The sequence below is a fragment of the Carassius auratus genome, chromosome 21, assembly GCF_003368295.1.
Source record: "Carassius auratus strain Wakin chromosome 21, ASM336829v1, whole genome shotgun sequence".
In the NCBI taxonomy this organism is placed as follows: Eukaryota; Metazoa; Chordata; class Actinopteri; order Cypriniformes; family Cyprinidae; genus Carassius; species Carassius auratus.
In genome coordinates, this window is record NC_039263.1 from 1428273 (window position 1) to 1446554 (window position 18282).

Here is an 18282-nt window from a genome sequence, read left to right on the forward strand (position 1 = left end):
ATGAGCCTTAGCTTGATTCAAATTCAAACCTAAGTTATTTATATAAATGGAAAATAAAATAGGGCCCAAAACTGATCCTTGAGGGACACCCAATCTTACTTCTAGCAGGGATGAAGTACAATTATCTACTGCCACACACTGAGTTCTACCACTCAAGTAATTAGAAAACCAATTTAGCACATTGCTACTAAAACCTATGTTTTGCAATCTTTGCAGAAGAAGATGATGGTCAACAGTGTCGAATGCTTTAGATAAATCAATAAATAAAGCAGCACAAGACTTTTTGTCATCTAAAGCATTAACAATATCATTCATAACAGAGGTTACAGCCGTGATTGTACTGTGTCCTTGTCGGAAACCAGACTGAGTGGGACTTAAAATACAGTTGTCAGCTAAAAAATGTTTTAGTTGCTCATTTATTAGAGACTCAAACAATTTAGCCAAGACAGATAGTCTGGAGATTGGTCGATAATTGTCTAAGGCTGACGGGTCTCCACTTTTTAATAATGGGAGGACAAATGCAGATTTCCATGACTTGGGGATAGAACCACTGTATAGACTAAGATTAAAAATGGAGGAAATAGGATCAGCAATCAAGTTTGCAGCAATTTTGAGGAAATATGGCTCAATCTGATCCGGGCCAGCAGACTTTTTACAGTCCAAGCCTAACAGTGCCTCTCGTACTTCAAAGACAGATATAGGAGTAAAGTTAAAATTATTTAAACTTACACTAGACGAGTCTGTGATAGAGGTTACACTATCTGCGAAGTTGGCTTGAAGTGTCAACTGAGTAACCATTCCTGCATTAATAAAATGCTTGTTAAAAGTGTCTACTATATTTTGTTTACCCCTTACTTCACCATGGCTTGCTATTATAACTTCAGGGATAGTGGGGGGTGGCACGTCACCTGAAGAAGATCTAATTGCTTTCCAAAAATTTTTGGGGTCATTAAGGTTTTCATTTATTAAATTCAGATAATATTCACTTTTTGTACTTTTTATTAGTCTTGTGCATTTATTTCTTAATACCCTATAATTTAACCAACATTTATCATTATTATTTCTTTTTGCTTTGATCCATGCTTCATTACGTTCTCTAATAGCTGTTGCAATAGAGTCATTAAACCAAGGATTATCTCTGCCCCTCACTCTATATCTTCTAATAGGGGCATGTTTGTCAACTATGGCTAAAAAGGTCTTTTTAAAATAATTCCAGGCCAGCTCAACATCATCCATATCACAAACTAAGTTTAAATCACTCTGATAGATTTCATGAAGGAAAGCTTGTTCATTAAAACATTTGTAATTTCGTTTAAAAATAAACCTTGGCTTGGTTTTAGTCAATTTGCAATTTCTAACACAGACAACCATACAATGATCACTGACATCATTACAAAAAACTCCAGTAGACGAGTACTTATGTGGAGCATTAGTCAGAATGACGTCGATTAATGTAGATTTGTCCATTCGTTTTGGATGTAAGCGTGTAGGTGACTGTACTAATTGCGTCAAATGTAACGCATCACATATGTCTCTTAACGGTGATGAAGTCGATAGCCAGTCCCAGTTCAGGTCTCCTAGGACAATATACTCATTAGGCAGTTTATGCAAAAAGTCAGACAGCAGGGCAGTTGCTCCAGCTGCAGCCGAAGGTGGGCGGTAGCATCCTACCACAGTCAGAGAAGCGCCATTGGGGAGATTTAGTTGATGGCACATAGTTCGAAGAATTTTGGCTTTGTTATTGATTCAATGGAACAACATTCCAACGACGCCTTAGCATATATGGCTACTCCCCCTCCTTTACCCACACGATCCGTCCTAAAGAGATTATACCCTTCGATATGAATCATATTGCTTGTAATTGATGGTTTGAGCCACGTCTCTGACAAGACGATTATATCACTTTCTGTCAATTTAGCCCACAGACGAATAGCATCGATTTTATTAAACAAACTGCGCACATTAACATGAATAAAACGCAAGCCACTGCTATCTTTCAAATCATTAGGGCTCAAAAGGTCAGTCATTTCTGGTCCTGGGTTGGGTTGGATGTTACCTGATAGGAACAGGAGTAAAATAATCCAAAAACCTGCTGATCTTGTCGGGCATGCATTGCTGATTCCATGATCACGCTTGCAGGAGATGGACTGGAACTGCCGTATTTCTGTCCAACTGAGAAGTTCGTACTTATGCAAGGTCTTAGTAGAAAAGTCATAAAAGTCCATTGAAGCCATGTGGATTGATGTAAAGCCACCGGTATCAGAAAACAGCATAGTTGCAGAATTTGGGAGAATAATCCGGGAAGATGCAAATGATCCAGATCCGGGAGCATCCACAGTCGGTGCGCTCAGCACATAAGCGAGCAGCAGGTAAATCGATAGCCTCATATTATCAATGCAGCCAGACCAGCTCGTTTTGTTGTTATCGGGTTATGTTATTATTTACTGTTTACCAAGTTGTTAGCACAGATCTGAGACCCAAAAAAAAAAAAAAAAAAAAAAAAAAATTATTCCGAATCAGGTAACCCGTTAAGTTTATAAAACACAAATACAGACACAGATAAACTACACAGACAAACGAGAAAACACTAGCGCCGCCATCTTGGATTGATGCCCCAGGTAGTCACTCTCACATGTGTCATACAGAGAGGAGGCAATAATGCAATAATTTATGGAAGAATGGTTTTCAGTTCTGGAATGATTTTGCATTGATATGATGTATTATTCAACAATTAACACAAAAATGATTTTAGAAACTATTTACATTTATATCAGTGCAATTCAGAACAAAAAATATATTATTTGAGTTTTTGTTTTCTTCTGTTTAATGAACGAGGCCCAGTGTGTGAACAAATGTAATCATCATTTCAGATTTAAAAGTTTCACATGTGAAACATTGGTAAAGGGTTTCAAAAAAGTTGACATTTTTTTAAAAATGTGAAATTCGTGTGATTTTTCCATAAGGGTATTTTGCATATGTTGCATATGTGTATGTTGCATTTGATTTACGAGAGATTTCGAATGACAAACCTACATGATGTGATCATTGTTTGTGAAAATTTGTTCAAAACACAGGATTTTGTGTCTCAAATTTTACTGGCCAAGACAAGCATGTCGTTTGGTTCACTTCCCTCATGCTAGTTTGATAATGTGGAGATATTGCACAAGCCACATAATCACATTATTAAAGCTACACAAAAGTCGCTAATGTTTTCCAGCCATTACACTTAAACAATCATGACACCCGCTGTCCTTCTTTCCCATCATTTGACTGCACAGAAAAGCATATGTTAAAGTAATTACTTCTCATTAGCGGGAGCGCATCGATTCAATCTCTGATGTACCGTCATCACAAGAGCTCTTACGAGAGCTTGCTCTCCACTGAGTTATTGCCCAGTACTGTGAAACCGAGTGACCTTCTCTGCAAACATAGATTGCATTGTCCTTCCTCAACCCAAAGCAGATGTTTGCTGAAATACTGCACTTTTTCATCCTGACAGACACAGAACAATTGAGCAAACATCAGCTCCATGTGTTCCTCTTGGCTGTGATCGCCGATGTTATTAAACGGAAATCTGTGAAAGAGAACATCACATTGTATAGTTACAAGTGATACGTGTTATGGATTGTAAATGTATATAGATTGAACTGAGGATGAAACTGGTTCTCAAACGTCTTTTGTTTGTTTTGTTGTGCATGCAGGAAGTGATTTTGAAGAGAGCAGCCGATCTAGTGGAAGCACTTTATGGAATGCCTCATAACAACCAGGTGAGGAAGAAACTCCTTGGTTATCATTGATAAATGACAGTCGCATAAATTCCCTTCACTTACAGTTGACTGTCAACACATGTTGAAAATATATGGGTGTTTCTGTTTGTATTTTTGCTATGAAAGTGTTCAATTGTGAGAGATGATGGATCATTTTTCCTTAGGAAATCATTCTTAAGCGAGCAGCAGACATTGCTGAAGCCCTATACAATGTGCCACGAAACCACAACCAGCTCACCGGCCTCACCAACAGCTCCGTCCATGCAAGCATGATGGGAGTGAACTCCTTCACTGGACAGCTCGCCGTTAACGTCTCAGAGTCGTCTCAGGGTGGAAACCAGGGTAAGATGGATGAAGTTTATCAAAGCTGAATACTGCCACACTACTTTGACATAAGGCTCAGTTGAAGTTTTCTCTGTGTCCGGCCACAGGTTTCAGTCGTAACACGAGTAGCGTATCACCACACGGATACGTGCCCAGTTCCACCCCTCAGCAGAGCAGTTACAGTACAGTATCCACCAGCATGAACGGCTACGGCAACGGCGGCATGACCAACCTGACCGGCTCCCCGAGCTTCCTGAACGGCTCTGCCGCCAACTCGCCCTACGCAAGTGAGTGCTGAGATGTCATGTTCAAAATATTCTTCCTTTCTTCCATAAAACGCAAAAGGAGATGTTTAGCAGAATGTCCACGCTGCTGTTTTCCAATGAAAGTGAAACTTTAAAAGTACCAATTTTTTTTTTTTTTTACATTTGAACATTTTGAAGTTGGAATAATATTAAGTTTTAACAGAGATGGGGACTCGAGTTTGAGACTCGGACTCGAGTGCGACTTAAGTCGCACAAACAGTGACTTCAGGCTCGACTTGAGACTCGTCCTCGAAAGACTTCAGACTCGACTCGGACTCGAGCTCCGGGACTCGTGAACAATGTTAATTTTTAGTAAACGTCAGATGAGCTCGCTGTTAGAGTTGTGACGTTCGCGAACGAACTGATTCTTTTGAACGGCTCATAAACATGAACGATGGGAGCCGAGTCACTGCTGGAGGGGAGCCGTTCTTTCTGTCGCTCTTTTTTCCTATGCGTGTTTCAGAGCGCGTGTTTCACACAGATGCACACAAATGAGCTCCTCCGCGAGACAGAACAGTTATAGGGGGAGGGGCGCACCCAGCGCAGGCCAACCCTTTATAGCGTGATGATATTAGTTATTAGTTCTGCACGCATCCTTCACGTGAGTACTCCAGTGGAAAAAAACCTGCGTGCCTCTGTTATTGGGTAGGAGCGGAGCCATGACGTTTTGCACAGATATTCATTGCAGCCCACTTTGTTATTGTTCATTGACTTGAAGGGGCTGATGTCCTATTTGCAAAGTTTACAGTAGTAATAGTATGTAGACATTTCCATTTTATTTATTCTAATTTTATCTACTTTAAATATTTTTGGTTCTCTATCAAAATGTTCTTGTGTGATAACAATGTTCTTGTGTGGAAGTGTTTGTAGTAAAAGCTGTTTTGCACAGAAATTGATTGCAGCCGGCTTTGTTTTTGATGTTTATTTGTGAGTAGGTATTGAATGAATAACATAAGTCAGCGTAGCTTTGTTCATTCTTAAGCCAGACAAGAGGTTTTTGTCATGTTGCAATAGCCTGTTTACACTGATTATATACCAAAATCAAAGTTGATATTATATCCTAATAGATAGAGTTGTCATAATAACATATTACATGCTTTGAATTCCTTATATATAGCTATGCAGTGTTCTAAGCAGCTTGGATGGGTCGCTGTACGTGAAGCAACATTTATTATAACCAGAGACTTAATATAATAAAGAGACTTGAGACTTGACTTGGACTCTAGCTCAGAGACTTGAGACTTGACTTGGACTCTAGCTCAGAGACTTGTGAGCATCTCTGCGTTTTACAAGATAATACAGCTTTAGTCTTTCCACTTCCACTTTCCTGCCATTTCTTTGTAATTATTTGTAACATTTACTAGCAATTACTAGAAATCTTTTGTGTGTGTGTGTGTGTGTGGAGTCTGCATAGCCCATGTATTATATTTCCATCTTATCTAAAGCTATATGATTGGTTTATGTCAGGAATAGATCCACATTTTTAACTTGAATGAAATCTTCCCTCTGCTGTAGCTTTTAAATCTGACTTTCACTTGAAGACAAATGACAAAATGTGATGTCAAGACCTACCGTGACATGCTTTCGTCTGCAATGTTTAAACACTTGAAAGTGATAAAATCCATTCACAAGGCATACAGTATTTTGGAACTACTGTATTGTTTTATGGGGTGAAATGTGACAGTTGAAGTGTTTAATTCACGTGCTCCAACAAGCCCTTATTTCCAAACAAACTTCTGTCTTTGATGTACAATCACTGCAGGAAGACTGACAGTATGGGCCTTTAGGTCTGATAGAATTCCCAATTGAGAATTCCCACAATGCTGTGCAGTCTATATTCAACAGCTCTTTAAAAGTTCTCTCGCCTCTCTCTCTCTCTCTCTCTGTCTCTCTTCTGTTCCCCTGACAGTGCCACCTCGCTCCAGCTGTTATTTATTGAGCTAATACTTAATTGCTTGCTTTTTCCAATTAACCAGACATGCGAAAGTGAGCCAGAGACTAAAGAATTTGGAATATTCCGAGAGTGATGTGTTTGTTTGGTTAATTATGACTTGAGCAGTGAGGGTGTGTGTTCGGGGGGGCAATCTGACATTAAATCTTAAAAAAGGCGAGACGAGCGGCACGCAAAACTTTGACACAAACATCCCGTGCAAAGGAAAAGAAAGCAATCAGGAATTCGGCAATGCAACCCTGCCCACTCTATCCTCTGATGACTTTGGTCTTCTTTACAAAAACAGGGTTTTATTGCCTCTATCAAATGTAAATTCCATTTTAGCCTGTGTATTAAACACGGTTAATTAAATCAATAAAGTAATTGAAGGGGCAACACTTCAGTTTGACTGCTAACATCCAGCAGTGTTAACAAGTATTATAAAAGGCTCACTGACTCCATCAGACACTTCCAGTCAAACGCAGAGACCCCTGTTAAGCTTCCAGTTTTCATTAATTGATTAGTTGGACTCTGCCTTTGTTATAATGTTTCTAATTTGAGTTTCAAACATGGCAAAATGTCACATGACATCAGCCTACAAACAGCTTGATTAGTTGTCGCCTGCATTTTATTTGGTAATTTTTTTAGCATCAAAATTTATGTTTAAGAAATAAACACCCTAGTGAAAAATAAATATACCGTATTTTTCGGACTATAAGTCGCACCTGAGTCGCATCAGTCCAAAAATACGTCATGAGGAGGAAATAAACATATATAAGTCGCACTGGACTGTAAGTCGCATTTATTTAGAACCAAGAGAAAACATTACCGTCTACAACCGCGAGAGGGCGCTCTATGTTTATTAGGGGTAGACTACAGGAGAACTGAGCAGCAGAGCGCCCTCTCACGGCTGGAGACGGTAATGTTTTCTCTCGGTTAATTTCTCCTGGTTCATGTCAAATTAATTTTGATAAATAAGTCGCATCTGACTATAAGTCGCAGGACCAGCCAAACTATGAAAAAAAGTGCGACTTATAGTCCGGAAAATACGGTACTAATATATATGTTTATTTCATGCTAAGTATAAAACAAATACATTACATATTTATGCACTTAAAAAATGCCCTGCATTTGTAATTTAGGTATACTAAGCTGGTATTTGATTCAACTAGTTTTGTTCTTAATGCACTTTAATTGTGCAGAAGTAGTGCGACTAAAGATATACTGAAATATCGATTGTGCTAAAGTGGAGCTATTGCAATTATATTTCAGGTATTATATTTTTATTATTCATACAATTCAAACAATCCTCATCAGTAGTGACATTTATATACATTTTAGGCTTAATATTAAGAAATGTGCATTGTGCACAAGTAGTACTCCAAATAAAGTTGAATTATAAACAGGTCTCGAGTGATATGTCAGTAAATATGTTATTATATTTGAACTATACATAGTAGGAAATAAATGTATTTTAAATATATCACTTTTTTTCACTAGGGCAATTGTTCAAATGTATTCTTCTGTGATTGAGATTAATTGCAATTAATAATTTCCGCCCCAAACTCTTTCCCACAAGACTTTTCATCTCTTCCTTACTTGTCTTCTTGCTGAATCCAAAATGTGTTTCTGAACCCCGCTCTCTGCATTCCTGCAGTCGTCCCCTCCAGCCCCACCATGGCCTCCTCCACCAGCCTGCCCTCGAACTGCAGCAGCTCCTCTGGAATCTTCTCCTTCTCTCCGGCAAACATGGTTTCAGCTGTGAAACAGAAGAGCGCGTTCGCTCCTGTCGTTCGGCCCCAGTCTTCACCTCCACCTACATGCACTGGCACCAATGGGAACGGTCTCCAAGGTAACGCACAAAAAGATTCTGCTGGGGTGGGGTTTTTATGACACTTTTAAAAACTGAAAATACTCCAGCAATAAAATGGAAGTTCACTGACAACACTGTATAAAAGTGGGCTAATACCTTCCAGAGGCTCGACTTTTCAAAAGGAAAATCTATAACTTAATTTCTGAGCATCAATCTGTGTCAGCTCAAATTGGCACCTTGTAGGTTTTTTGTTTTAATATTAAGCCTAAAATGTGTTTTAATGTCACTATTGATGAGGATTGTATGATATTTGAATAATATCAGTCTTTAAAAGCAAGATATTTAAAGTGTAGCTGAAGTATACTTGCAAAAGTTCAACTTTAGCACAATCAAATATACTTCAGCTCAGCATATCTTTAGCTGGACATCAGCACAACTTCTGCAGAATTGAAATGAAAAATGAGCACAATTGCAGGGTATTTTTATTAAGTTCATAAATATGTAAATGTATGTGTAGTATGCTTAGCTTGAAATAAATGTATATTTATTTTTCTCTAGGGAAATATGACAGTATGACAATATGAATTTAATTTAATTTAATTTAATTGTATGATATTTAATGGTATGATATTTGAATGTTTTATTATTTATTTATTTATTGACTCCTAAGACTGCATTTATTTGATATAAAAAAATAAAAAATAAAAAAAATAAAAAACATTTTAAAATAACTGTTTTAAATTTGAATATGTTTTACATTTTAATTTATATCTGTGATGGCAAATCTGAATTTTCAGCATCATTACTCCAGTTATAAGTGCGTCCTTGCTGAATAATAATAATAATAATAATAATAATAATAATAATAAATCGTACTGATCCCAAATATCTGAATGACAATGTATGTGACACTAAAGTCCTGTGAGGATCTGTGACAGTTAACTAGAGGCATGAATATCTCTCCTTTTGACCATATACTCACTCATCATTCGATCTGATATTAACATCTCTCTCTCTCTTCTTTCCCGTTCCCTTCTTCTTCTCTCCACTGCCCTCAGATCAGTCTTTTGTCGACTCTAACAAGTACTCCACAGCCAGCGTGCTCCAGGGCCTGGCCTTCTCCTGAAGTATGTTACTCATCTGTTACTCCTCCCACATCCATCCCACTGTTTCTATATCTGATCATCCATATACCAACAAATAACAGTGCTCTAGAATAATAATAATAAAAAAAAACAACAACTATGCTTGTTTTTTAAGGTGAAGTGCATCGTCTGATGTTAAAATACTTACAATCCCAGCTCTAAGAAATTCAGTTATGCAAGTTGGAAGTGACAGACATGAGGCAAACCTGTTCGAAAACAGTCATTATTTTACATTTCCATTTAAAATCGGACACTTCACCTTTAAATATCCCATGTTTCCCGTATATTACACACCATTTTTACGTTCAGTACCTGCTTTATACCTGCAGAACATTCTACATTGAAAACTATCTTACAGTGTGTCAGCTTTATGTGTGAGTGTGTGTTTGCATGCTCATGCTCAAGGTTGTGTTTCACCTCCAGCGGTTCCTAGAGAATCCAAAACAGTTCACCTCTCTTCTTTTCTTGTTTGTCAGCAGTTGCTAAACTCATGTTGAGTCGGATCTGCAGTGCTAAGCATTTTCCTCGTGTGTAAAAAAAAGAAGAAGTACATGTTGGCTTAACTAAACAAAGTGAAGTTTCTGAATGATGTGATAGACTGTCTCAGATTGTCAGGGCAACCATGACCTTACAAGCCCAGAAATGGTTTGCAAACAATTAGATGTTTAATCAAGCACTTCAAGTGTCTCATTTTTGCCAGTTTCGCATTGACGCTGAAAGAGATTTAGGATGTATGCCTCATCTGAAGGGGACACAGTTTATAATGCAGATGTGGAAACTGATTTCTGAGTTTAAAGAACTGTGAAAAACATGAAACGGTGTCCAATCTTATAGCTGGTGCTTGCTTTCTATTCGTCCTCTCATTGTTTCATTCTGTCACACTTCATTTTAATGTGAAGCCAGGTCTGTTTCAATATGGCATGTTTAATGGAGTAAAGTGAACTAACACTCTGTGTTTTTCTCTCTTCACAGTTATCCCTGGAATGATTGTTCCCCCAATGTAGGGTGTGTGTGTGTGTGTGTGTGTGTGTGCAGATGGAAAGATGAAACATGCTCTTTCATGCCACTGGTCTCACTGAGCGTGTGCAGAATACTCCGGCGCTGGACTGACCTCCCGGTCTTGTTCTGAAGGATGAAAAACTACAAACTCAGGCCCTTTTTAAACACAATCTGCTTTGAAACAAAAAGATATAGAGGAAGAACGATACGAGAAAAATATCGAACTGAACTGTTGTACCTCCCTGTTTTGATGTTGAAATTTGTACTCACCTTCTAGACACTTTTTAAGATAAGGGGCGACCTGCCCCGTCTACACTATAACATGAGAGGTCTATTTATTTTAAAAAACAGTAGTTATTGATTTGCCATCAATATTTGTGTGTTTCTGTGTGTACCACCCTTTTATGAAATGATACCTGACACAATATTGCAGTGGTTTCTATTTATGATTTTAGATGAAGGATTGCAGGTGATTTTTGCTCAAGGAATGTCCCACTGAATTTGTGAAAATGCATTTGAAAGTCAGTCAGTCTACAAAATGCCAGCAATGTAAACTCAATGTAAACAGCCATGTAAAAAATTAATTTATGCCTTTTTTATGGTTAAAAACCAATTCAGAGCTGAGAGACTCGGTTCCTTTGCATTGTCACTGCCTTGATTTTCACGTTCATATTCCATTTGTTGATATTATGCTGCCTTCAAGTCCTTCTGGGAAGTTTTAATTCCGAAAAACATTTTGAGAGTCGTTGGTTGGGGAAAATGGGCATGTTTGGCCCTTTTTATACTTAATGTTAAGCTTTTTAGCACCACTGCAACAAAATTAAAGGGATCGTTATCTCATAATTTACTCACTCTCAAGTTGTTCCAAATAGGTTTGGCTACCCACATTCTTGTTTCCAATTCATACATGTTTGGAACAACTATTGGAACAAATTTTCATTTTTGGATGAACTATCACTTTAAAGGCAAAGGATGCATGCAAAGTGTGTACCTGATGCTTTATGTATTTTTTTTTTAATAGTTATGCCTTCAAAGATTGATAGCTCTGTCACATAAAAGTAGTGTTTTCGGTTTAGCTTTATAGCTACCGTATTTTTCAGACTATAAGTCGCACCTGAGTATAAGTCGCATCAGTCCAAAAATACATCATGATGAGAGAAAAAACATATATAAGTCGCACTGGACTATAAGTCACATTTATTTAGAACCAAGAGAAAACATTACCGTCTCCAGCCGCGAGAGGGCGCGCTATGTTTTCAGTGTAGACTACAGGAGCACTGAGCAGCAGAGCGCCCTCTCACGGCTGTAGACGGTAATGTTTCCTCTCAGTTCATTTCTCTTGGTTCATTTCTCTCGGTTCATGTCAAATTAATTTTGATAAATAAGTCGCACCTGACTATAAGTCACAGGACCAGCCAAACTATGAAAAAAAGTTCGATTTATAGTCCGGAAAATACGGTATTCCTGATCCACAGCACAGAAACTGCATATTAACAGTTAATTAATATTTGTCCCCACAATGAATTGAATTGCCACAGCACTAACTCAGAAAGTCTTAAAGAAAAGAAATTAAAGTTTCTCACTAGAAACTAGAAAAGATAAATCCAATATGACTTGAAGGCAACATTTCAAGTAATTTCATGCTCATCTCTACCCAGTTTTATCATTATGTAATGCCAAAATGTATAGCCCCATCGAAAAAAACCAGCATATGCTGGTTAGGTATGTTGAAGCTGGTTTAAACTGGTCCCTAACTAGCATATGCTGTTTTTTTTTTTCAACAGGGAGAGCAAACACTGACCACTAGTAACACATTTTATACAGAGATAATGCCATCAAAAAGCCCGAAAAGAGATCGCTGCCTTCTTTTTATAACTACTCTCTATGGAGGACTTGCAGTGTCAAAAACAAAAATGCTAATTATTAGTGTTTTATGCCATTTTAATGACCTTTTTCCTTTTAATTTGTTTGTGTTGTAGAAACAAAATAAGAATAAAAACTGTGATAACTTCTTTATACTTTAGTTTGCAGTCCTCCAGTAGATAATGTTCAGACTGAACCGACTGAAACTGATTAAGTATTTCATGTTCTGCTTTTCTTGTACTTCAGTGGTTCTCAACAGGTTTTACCTTTGAGTTTGCCCAACACAGCCCTGAACTGACCATGCAAAAGTACTGAAAATGTTTTTCAAATCAACACTGAAATGCATTCAAATCACTATGCACATTACATAATTCATAGCATTATGTTATTTTGATTTCCCATTGACCCTATCAGCTGAGACGTTTTTATTCCCCGTCCCGCCGGTTGAGAACTACCGATGTAGATCAGTCTGAGTGTATGTTCAGGAGATGAAGGGTTTGGATGTTACGGCATGGTCAGCACTGTGAAATCTCTGTACCCTTCTCACGAATGAGCCGAGATTCAGATGAAGCCATTACATTGGATTCTAGCATGTACATATGTTTGATTTTATAATTCTCTTTTATTTTGCCAAAGTCATTGTTTTGAATATATTTATACATCAGAATGGAGTCATAAGGCAGCTTTGTACAACCTAGTGTCACTGATATAATGTTTACGACATGCTTAGCAGATCTCATTGACTTTAGCTCTGAGGTTTTGATGTTCACGAAGGGATTATGTAGGATACCCATATGAATATTGTATGTATGCATCGCTTGAAATTGTACATGCTTCAAACTCTCTTCATGTTTGCGTGTTTTCGCTCTTCATTTGGCGATGATCTGTTTTTATATCGTCATCTGCCAAGTTGTGTCCATTAATGTGATTTTGGTATTTTATTTGTATAGTAATTTTTGTATGTCGAAGAACAACTGTTTGTTTGATAGGTTTTTTGGGCTGTTCACACAAGACCGATTGGATTTTTTTTTTCTCTCTCCATGAAAATGTTATAGCATTTTGTTACATTGTTTTGTTTCAGATGGCACGGTTTGTTAAATAGTTTGTATTTTAATGCAATGAAGTTTGAGAGTATATTCAACATGTAAACAATATAATCTTTTCATTTTGCTTCTCTGGAACTTGCAGAGAAAAGGATAGTTATTGTTTTCATGCTCAGCAAATATACAATAATGTCTCCCTGTTTTTGAATAATTTCTCTCCGGAATTTGCTTTTTAAAGGGAAAATAATACACATGTTTTTCTTCCTTTATTTCCCTTGTCAATAATTTCACAATACGGTTTTCTTTTTCTTTTTTTCTTTTTTGAAGTGTACCAACAATCAGATGTCTTAATGCAGATTTCTCTTTTTTTACATTATTTATTTATTTTTAAGAAATACTTATTTAGATAGTTTGGTTAGATAAAAATATAAATTAACAAGTTAAACTATGGAGTAACAGCACAAGAGTCTATCCAGTTATTCGCTTGATCATTTCATTCCATGACACTCCTCTCCACTGTCATGTCTTAACAAATTTCATCTTTTTTTTTTTTTTTTTTTTTTTTTTTAGTGCATCACATCTAAAAACTGTGTTTGTGTTTCATCTAAGTCACAGTTTATGTGTCTCATTTCCCTCTGAATCATGGCTTTTCCCATTATTTAAATGGGCATCAATTGCAAAACTATCATTTGATGGTTACTTGATTTATTGATTAATATGTCACGCATCTAAATTGACAAGTCATCTGCTACTATTTTTCCTGTTGATTACAAACTTGTTGTAGACTGGACTTTCAGTGGGCAGTTATTACTGGTGAAAATATAAAAAGAAACTACTGTAAAGATGATCATTTTTTTAAATACCATTGAACTGTAAAATAACTTTTTGACTTTCACAATATTTAATTAAAGTTTCCTCTTGTCTGTGACTCTTCATTCTTTGTGTTTTTTTATTATTAAAAAAAAAATATTCTAAGCATTTATGGGATGATGCTGTTTAAATTTTAGTTGTTGTGGGAAATTTAAATGTATGGCATTTGCGACATTGTAATAAAACAATTAATTACATATGTATAAAGAAATGAAGAGCCGTTATAGCGCAGGGGTTCACGTGATCACACACAAGCCTGTCATCTGCAATAAGAGTTATATTCACATCAATTTATATTCACATCAGAAATTAAGCGAACTTTATTAGTAATATGGCCCCATTTTAATGACTCTAGATCATTAATATATTACATGCTTCTGGCATAGAGAATATGCCCACTGCTACTTTAACTTATTAATGATGGCTCTGGTCTTTTTTTATTATTATTATTAAAATGCATTTGACACTTAATTGGCTCATCATTTACATTTACAGTCATCAGCAGATATACTCACATACGTAAAATGAACCGATTTGACTGGCTTGAAAAATGTCTGTCCCCTGACCTCAGCACAGAAGGTTGAGTTCTGCAGGAATTTGATGGCTGTGTCGGTTTTACATTTTCTTCCAATTATCAGTCTTTTCTTTTTACTTAAGCTGATTGTCTGGAACATTTTAACTTCTTTGTTGATTTTTTCCCATAAAAGAAAATAACGTAACTGTAGTTTTAAACTTTCTAAGTAGTGCCCATGTAAAATATCATTAAGACTCACTGCTATGTTTCCAGGGTAGTTGCTAGGTGGGTTCAAGGGTGTTCTAGATTTTAGATATATTCTAGTCATTATGTTCATTTTTACCCTGGTTATCAAATAGAGTTTCGAGGCTCTTTAATGTGCTGTTACAGATCGCATTAACACCTCAGTTCAAGCGGCATGTAAGCTACTCATCGCTTCCTCTTTACTAGTTATAGCATGAAATAAACATGAATGAACATCAGAAGGTATCTTGTTTTTACAGCTGAAATATGTCAGTACACAACACTTTTCAAGTTCAAGTCTACCAACGTTAATCTACTCTCCTGCCTGGATTGTTTGTCAGACAAAGTGGTGGATGCTGCCTTATGATTGATCAGTGATGATCACTCTCCGCAAAAGGGTCAGTTGGTGGCTAATTTGTATTAATTCCACGCCCACCTAGCACGACAGTGGTGACAGCAGTGGCAATCCACCTGTCACTCAAGTGGCCACGCCCTTAATTATGCAGAAGCTTAATACAATTTAAACATATGAGTTATAAAAAATGTCATCCCCCTCACAGTTGTCATGAAGGGCAAAACTAGCAATATAGACCAAAACCACTTTTTGTACCAGGCTGTAAACATATTTTGTTTCTGCTATAAATTTGGTCATTTTAACATGGGGAGTCTATGGGAGTGTTTCCCTTTTGGAGCCAGCCTCTAGATCAATTGCAGTTTTAGTTACTTCCGTGTTGGTTTCACGATAGAGACCAGAAGGCTGCCGCTGTGGCCTGAACAGGCTCTGTTTGCTTTTGATTGGACACAACATGCAATTTGTGATTTTAAATGCCATGTCGGGATGAATGAATTCTGCTAAACAACACAGTAGTGTAATTTTCAGAATTAATCAATGTTTTAGTAGCTGATTCAATGACGCACTTGGCAGTTACTTGTTTCTATTGTTGAATGAATCTGTTATATGTTATATATACTGTATACAGTACAGACCAAAAGTTTGCACACAACTTCTCATTCAAAGAGTTTTCTTTATTTTTATGACTATGAAAATTGTAGGTTCACACTGAAGGCATCAAAACTTTGAATTAACACGTGGAATTATATATGGAATTATATACATAACAAAAAAGTGTGAAACAACTGAAATTATGTCATATTCTAGGTTTTTCAAAGTAGCAAAAGTGTAACTTAACTTTGGGCTAGGATAACATTTTATTTCCATTGTTTGTTGTGTGCAGATTTTTGTAGAGAAACACAATAATTTTCACGCACTCACACATGAATACTACACTTGATCTTCATATTACTTTCAAGCACACTGTGTGCACACGTGTGCACACACAAGCAAACACACACGCACACACACACACACACACACACACACACACACAGCTGAGAGGTGTGTTTGACAATAATGGGAACACAGGGGGTTAAGTGACAGTGCTTTAGGCTTCCATTAGCTAATGGATCAGTGTGAGTGTGTCTTGCCACTTCCCTCCTGCGTTTAACCCCTGTGCGCCGCCCCCCATCTCTCCCTCTGTCTGTCTGTCAAACCTACCCACTCCTCTAATGCAGCCACTGAACAGATTGATGAATAATAGAGGACATAATTTAACAATCAGGGATGAGAGCTATTTATCCTAACTGACAGCGGGGTTGTTAAAATCATTGTAGAACCGCACAAGGTTTGGGATGTTCATAAGGTTAATGAGTGGGAGGGAACAGAGGATTCTGGGTCAGTTTTACTCTGTATGGAGAGACTAAGGTCAGTATGGGCTGAAGGAATAATTTTAACATTCCAAGATTCCAAAAAGAAAAGAAAAAAAGAAAAACATCTGGAATGATATGGAGAAATCATCATTTCAAATAATCTTATTTATTTGACAATGAATGTTAAATTAAATTAATCAGCATTTAATTTATTTTATACAAATTAATTTGTATTTTTTTTATTGAAACTCTTAATACATAAACATGCAAACACAAATACATATACATATACTTGTAAATATAGATATATAAGGTTGGGTAACATATGAACTTGGGTCACCATACATGCACAATATAAACACATCTTTTAACTACGCATCAAACTAATAAGTCTGTCCTCTGTGGTTATTTCACCTAAATAAATATTCATATGATACCCCTGGTTGGTAGCATTCAAGTTCATTTTCATTTTATTTTTTTTAAAGCTACGTTCATGATGAAAATACTTATTACTAGTTATAACAGTAAATAAACAAGTTACATGTTATTTTGTGTTGTCCTTATATTTTATGTCTCCAGTATACCAAGTAATATTACGGTTGCACTTTATTTTACAGTACGTGTACTTACATGTACTGTACTTATAGTGTACTTACAGTGCATTTATCTAAGAAAGTTCTGGTAACACAAGGTAACTACATGGGGTAGGGTTTGGTTTGGGATAGGTTCAGGGTTAGTACCTAGTTGTTACATAGTTATTGTAATTACTATAATAAGTACATAGTATGTACATGAGGAACAGGACTGTAAAATAAAGTGCTACCAATATTACTTATATATACTTACATATTACTTACATATACATAAAATATACTTAGTATAGGGTTAGGGTTAGGATAACTGTTTGGAATAGGATAAGTTGCATGTTATTATGCACAATTAACACATTTATTTTATATTTAATTTATGCATAATCTTTACTATAGGACATGTAACATGTAACAAAGACACTGTAAAATAAGGTGTTTCCCATTGATTGGTTTGTATCGTGTAACCCTTATTGTTTGATATAAGTAGCCATCTTTTTGCCATTGTTTCTTGTCAGTGAGTCTAGTCTGTTCATGTCAAGTCTTTGTTTGTATTTTGGATTTCACTTTGGTAAATAAAAAAAAAACTCAATTGGGTTCATCACTACACTCACCTCCAGTGGACTATTTGTTACACATGTATTGAGTACCAAAGTGATACATAAAAATCTATATATCTTATTGTTTAAAAATAAAACAATAAAAACAAGAAATGTGTGCAGATATTCAGCAAACCGTGTTTGAGCTGACACAGGTACCTTCTGTTAACAGAATGTCTCGACTGGAAGTTTCAGTCTTTGAATGGCAGTGAACTGACTGACTCTGCAGTGGGACAGGCATTTATAAAAGTCTTCTTTCTGCTGGACACACACTTCGCTAGAGCTCTGAGCTTGCACATCAAATGTTTAGTCATGGAGGAGGGAAGTGCAAAGGTATAAATCAAGTTCCCTCAAAGATATCTGTCCTTTTTGCAGACGTGCATATGTCTGTCAGCAGCTTCTATTCATGTAGTTTTAGATTATCCTGTTTATTCCTCCTGTAAGACGATGCTAAAATATGGCCCAATTATCAATATTTTACAATTAAACACCACAACGATTGGCCCCGATGATGTCATGGGAGCCGGTGGCCCCTGCACACTAAATAATTGAGATAATGACAATCTATGATGT

General features: G+C 36.7%; 1 protein-coding gene across 4 annotated transcripts in view; it reads left to right on the forward strand.

Moving 5' to 3' along the window:
• Positions 1-11487, forward strand: part of LOC113038178 (transcription factor COE1) — a 122237-nt gene extending 110750 nt beyond the window's left edge. Inside the window, exons 12-17 of one of the 4 annotated variants that reach the window (XM_026195426.1) lie at positions 3702-3767; positions 3947-4109; positions 4199-4378; positions 7984-8178; positions 9198-9266; positions 10257-11487. In XM_026195426.1, coding sequence (XP_026051211.1) covers positions 3702-3767; positions 3947-4109; positions 4199-4378; positions 7984-8178; positions 9198-9265 — 672 coding nt within the window. In that variant the 3' untranslated portion in view covers position 9266; positions 10257-11487. The other 3 variants (XM_026195424.1, XM_026195427.1, XM_026195425.1) reach the window with 3 other exon arrangements.
• Positions 11488-18282: the final 6795 nt, after the last annotated feature.